This window comes from Triticum dicoccoides, chromosome 3A, assembly GCF_002162155.2.
Source record: "Triticum dicoccoides isolate Atlit2015 ecotype Zavitan chromosome 3A, WEW_v2.0, whole genome shotgun sequence".
NCBI classification, from domain to species: Eukaryota; Viridiplantae; Streptophyta; class Magnoliopsida; order Poales; family Poaceae; genus Triticum; species Triticum dicoccoides.
This window is the reverse complement of record NC_041384.1, coordinates 688972373-688977502: the sequence shown is the minus strand read 5'-3', so window position 1 is coordinate 688977502 and position 5130 is coordinate 688972373. Positions and strand designations below refer to the sequence as shown.

Sequence of the window (5130 nt, the reverse complement as noted above, 5' to 3'; positions counted from 1 at the left end):
TTTCTGGCATGCTTGGCTCAATAGATTGCATGAATTGGAGTTGGAAGAATTGTCCAAAGACATGGCATGGGCAATTCCACGGCCAAAAAAGGGTTCCACTATAATCCTTGAAGCGGTGGCCGATCAGGAGACTTGGATTTGGCTGCATTCTTTGGAATGCCTGGATCTTTGAATGACATCAATGTTGTCAACCGGTCACCACTGATGAATAAGATTGTAAACGGTGAATTGCCACCGGTGCAGTTTGTAGCAAATGGCCGTACGTACAACTATGGCTATTATCTAGCGGATGGCATCTATCCAAAGTGGCAAACCTTCGTGAAGCCGTTGAAAAAGTCGGAAGGTAAGAAAAATCCTGACTTCCACAATGCTCATGCGGCGGCTAGAAAAGATGTGGAGAGAGCATTTGGGATTTTGCAAGCCCAATTTGCTATTGTGAGAGGACCGGCTAGATTTTGGGATCAAAAAATGCTTTGGTACATCATGCACGCTTGTGTGATCATGCACAATATGATCATCGAGAATGAGCGTGGCCAAGATTTAGACTACTCACAGTATGAGCTCTTGGGATATCCCGTGCGAGTGCGACGGAGGGCTGAAAGGGTAGCCCGTTTTATTGCCTCCTATCATGCCATTCGGCGTCCTGCAACGCACAATAAACTTCAGAATGATTTGATTGAAGAGTGGTGGGCATGGCATGGACGACAAAGAGCATGATGATATCTGCATTCGACATTGTATTGTTCATGAACTATTTGTTGTGTTTATTGCATTTGTTGTACTGAACGGTAAACTATTTGTTTGAGTTGTAATGATAACGAAATTGAACTATTTATTGTTGATTTATTTTGTTTGTTTGATCATTTTTGCTCATAAAATACATGTATATGTGGTTTGTGCGGCGCGCACGCGCGTTGTATTTTTGCGCTCTGCTGGAGCGGCGCGCGCGCGCTGCATTATAGCGCGGCTGCTAGAGCCAGCGCAGGCGGGCGCGCTAAACCAGCCGAAGCGCGCGCGGCAAACAGGTTTTTTGCGTGCGGCGCTTAGCACGGCTGTTGGAGATGCTCTTAGGCCTGATAAAGCAATTAGCTCAAGAATGCAATGAGTGAGGGCGACCACTTCGAACCATTGGTGCTCCTGATCTATAGCAGCCCCGCAGTGAGTGGTGTTGGCCTTGTAACGGTCGACGCCTATGTCTGCAGCACCGGCGACCCACATTGTTGTAGCGCCTGTGCCTCGTGCTCTAGCAGCCCCTGGCTAGCAGCGCCAAAAGGTGCAAAGCTGGGCCGTGGAGGTGGGAGATAGACAAAAGAATAGGGTAGAAAATGAGAGCACTTTAACAATAAAAAGGAAGTCGCCGATGCAGCTCGTTGTAACGCATGGATATTCTATTAGTACTAGTTAAATATATGTATTGATTTTGTTCCGTCCGGTCCGCATGTAGTTCTTGGATATTTTTTTTCATTTATCCCCCGGGTGGGCCGAATGGGCCTACCACACGTTTCTTTTTTTGTCGGACTGACGAGCAGCAAAAAATTTAGACCACAAGGGGATTGAACCATGGACCTTTCCTATTGTGACGATGAACAAAACTAACTCAGCTAGCTTGCAATTATGATACCAATAGCCTCACCTTGGACCTTATATTAAAATGCCACCCGTTTTTATATCATCAGCTTGTCTGAAAATAAGGAGGTTGTCTGGAATAAATAAGTTGTCTCGAGAATTATATGCAGAATTAGGGACCCCATATTTATTGCCAGTGGTAGCTTGCACATGCCAATCAAATAGAATATGTCGGTTTGGCTTAAAAAACTGTGGGCAGGTGAACGCTAAAATAAAGAGAATGGACCCTGATAAAAAAAAGGAACATTCATGTTTGGTTATGCACAGGGATTGGTGGTCCATCCGGTTATGCCATCGAGTGGTCGAAGCAAGATTGCAGTGCAACCACCAGAGGAGCGGACCGCAACCCCGAGACAAAGCGGACCCGGAGAAAAAAAAGGCACAAATTAAGTGGTCACTGTCACGTCGACCAACCTCACTACTATCAAGATTTTGTGGGCCAAACATGCCCGTAAGAAAACTGCAGCTCCTCGCTCTATCACCTACGGCAACCAAGACCGTATTTTGTGGAAACATCAATTATCCTCCCGACCATTGCAATGCGTAGGCATATCTACTAGTCTTTTGTAACAATGAAAGTGCACGCATAGTTCGGTCCGCATGATGGAACAAAATGTCTCAAGCGTTCGTCCAAGATGGAACAAAAGATGCCTTTTCGTCGTCTTCTTTGAACTCGAAACGAAGATGCTTATTTTAGTAGCATATAAAGAACAGTAGCTACTCGAACAGTTTAATCGAGTAGCAAGCGAAGCCTAGGCCGCTATGGTGCGGCCGCCGTCGACGTAGATGACCTGCCCGGTGACGTAGGACGCGGCCGGCATGCACAGGAACGTGACGAGCGACGCGACCTCCTCCGGCTCGCCCATGCGGCCCAGCGCGACGCGCTCGTTCTCCTTCTTCCCCATCGCCAGCAACGCCTCCATGTCAACCTCGATGCCGCTGCTCTGGAGGATGTCGCTCCGGATGCCCCCCGGCGCGACGCAGTTCACGCGGATGCCGTCGCTCGCCCACTCGACGGCGAGGTTGCGGCTGAGCTGGTTCATGGCCGCCTTGGTCGCCGAGTACACCGACAGCACCGGGTACGCGATGGCCGAGGCGACGGAGGAGATGTTCACCACGCTGCCGCCCCCGGCGGCGACGAGGAGCGGGTGCGCGAGCTGCGCGAGGTGGAAGCAGGACTCGAGGTTGGTGGCCATGAGCCGGGCGTAGTCCTCCGCCGTGCTCTGCGTGGCCGGCATGAAGAAGGTCTGCCCGGCGTTGTTGACGAGGATGTCCAGCTTGCCGCCCAGCTCGGCGCGGGCCGTGGCCATGAGCGCCTCCCGGTCGCCGCGCACGGACACGTCGCAGGCGGAGGCCGTGACGCGCCCGCTCAGGCGCCCCGCGTCGGCGTCGGCGGCCCACCCGCGCAGCCGCTCCTGCACGTCGGCGTCGCTCCGGGCGCATGTGTGCACCCGGACGCCGAACCCCGCGAGCTCCTCCACGATCGCGCGCCTGCGCCATGCATGGTACGCAAGTGAGCGTGTCAGCGTGTGCGATCAGTCACAAAACTAGCGGCATGAAAGAAAGATGCATGCAGGGGCAGGGCGTACCCAATTCCTTTGGTTCCGCCGGTGACGAGGGCCGTCTTGCCGGCGAGGCTCCACCGCTCCTCTCTGCTTGCTGCTGCTGCTGCCATCGCCGGTCGATCGGTGTGTTCTTGGAACTAGCTAGTGAACGATGTGGCAGGTTGGCCTTGGCCCTTGCTACTTAAATCTTCTTTGGAAGCTCTGCTGCCCACTATGACGACTTGGTAGCAGCTGGCAGGAGTGCAGAACCGCAGATGCTTCCTCGGCGATTCCTTGTTTTCGACGATGCGCACGGAGCATTACTCGCGCAGGCGGTGGCCGGACGGCCGGCTCATGTCACGCATCATGTCACGTTACCATGTTTTCGGCCCTGGATTTCGACTCCTCGTCCGCAGTGGCAAGTCCAGTGGGTGGGCTTCATAGGGCTCTAGCCTACCCTTTAAAAAATGATTTTTTTTCTAATACTATTCTTAAGGAACACGGCAATGGTGTTCACCCTCCGTCAGCCCTTGTGTTCAAGGATCTCCGAGCTAACTGGGTCATGCGCAATGGAAGGGGTCCGGGGGAAGGCCGTAGCCAGCGCGGTGGCCGCAGAGGTGGCCGTGCTGGGGAGCGCTCAAGTGGCCGTTCTGAGGAGGGAAGAGATATCATGACAGAGAGACAGGTGTACGGATCAGCCCAGGATTATGACCCAAGCAAGGCGGCTAGCGACGTAGAGATGGAGGACTGGAGCAGGAAGAGGAACGTGGGAGCCGAGCTAGGAGCCAAACACCCCATGTCTCACCAGAATCCAGAAACGGCACCTGCAGATGCTAACTCACTTGCGATTGTGCCTGCGGGTATAACTGCAGCCAGCCCCCCACCGCACAGGGACTTGAAGAGAACCAAGAAGGCGGGAGAAGACTCAGAATTGTCAGCATCAACTGTGAAGAATTTGGCGGGCTCCTTTGAGGAGCACCGCCGGGTCCAATGAGTGTTTTATGCTGGAACTGTCGGGGCGTGGGTAAAGCCACGACAGTTCGAGAGGTTCGCGAGTTTGCAAAAAAATTTACCCCTACCCTCTTATGTATTGTCGAAACTCAGATAGAAGGCTCGAGGGTAGAATTGCTAGCTGGTACATTTGGTTATGACAATAGTTTTGCAATTGACAGTCGTGGTAGAAGCGGAGGAATTGGTATTTTTTGAAACAATGAAATAAAAGTTGAGATTCTTGGTTATTCGGATTACCATATAGATTGCTCTATTGAGGAGGATGGGCTCGATCCCTGGAGAGCCACGGTAGTGTATGGCGAAGCACAAACCCACCTACGCTATAAAACATGGGACACCCTGAAAAACATTAGCTCTTCATGCAACCTCCCTTGGCTTTGCCTTGATGATTTCAATGAAGTTTTGCGTCCCGAGGAGCATGAGGGAGCGGGACAACGGAGCAATGCACAGATACAGAGTTTTCGGGAGGCAGTAGATGTGTGCATGTTGCTGGACATCGGCTATAATGGCCGTTTTTGGACTTTTGAAAAGAAGGTGAGGGGAGGATCCTACACTAGGGTCCGACTGGATCGTGCGCTGGTCAATGGTGATTGGCGAGCAAGGTTTCCATTAGCAGATTTGACACACTTGACGGCGGTAACTTCTGATCATTGTCCAATTTTAATGAGCCTAAACAGAGTTCAGCAAAGCAGTTGGAAGCAGAAACCCTTCAGGTATGAAGTCATGTGGGAAGGGCATGAAACCTGGAGCGATACAATTACATCTGCATGGATGGGAGGCGGAGTTAGTAATGGAGCAGACGGCTTACGAGCTAAGCTTCAGGCGATATCACTTGATTTGGGGCGCTGGAATAATGAGACGTTCGGTAATGTGCGGAAAGAAATTAAAAATCTAAAAGGGGAGCTGGAGAAACTTCGGTCGGACCCAAGCAGAACTGCGCCTACTCATG

The 5130-nt window shown here is 51.9% G+C and overlaps 1 protein-coding gene across 1 annotated transcript; it reads right to left on the bottom strand.

Annotated features, from left to right (window-relative positions):
* Positions 1-2244: 2244 nt before the first annotated feature.
* On the bottom strand, positions 2245-3326 carry LOC119272949 (noroxomaritidine/norcraugsodine reductase-like). Its single transcript, XM_037554288.1, has 2 exons — positions 3216-3326; positions 2245-3117 (listed from the first exon to the last, which is right to left on the bottom strand). The coding sequence occupies exons 1-2, from the start codon at positions 3299-3301 to the stop codon at positions 2379-2381; spliced, it is 825 nt and encodes a 274-aa protein (XP_037410185.1). The 5' UTR covers positions 3302-3326; the 3' UTR covers positions 2245-2378.
* Positions 3327-5130: the final 1804 nt, after the last annotated feature.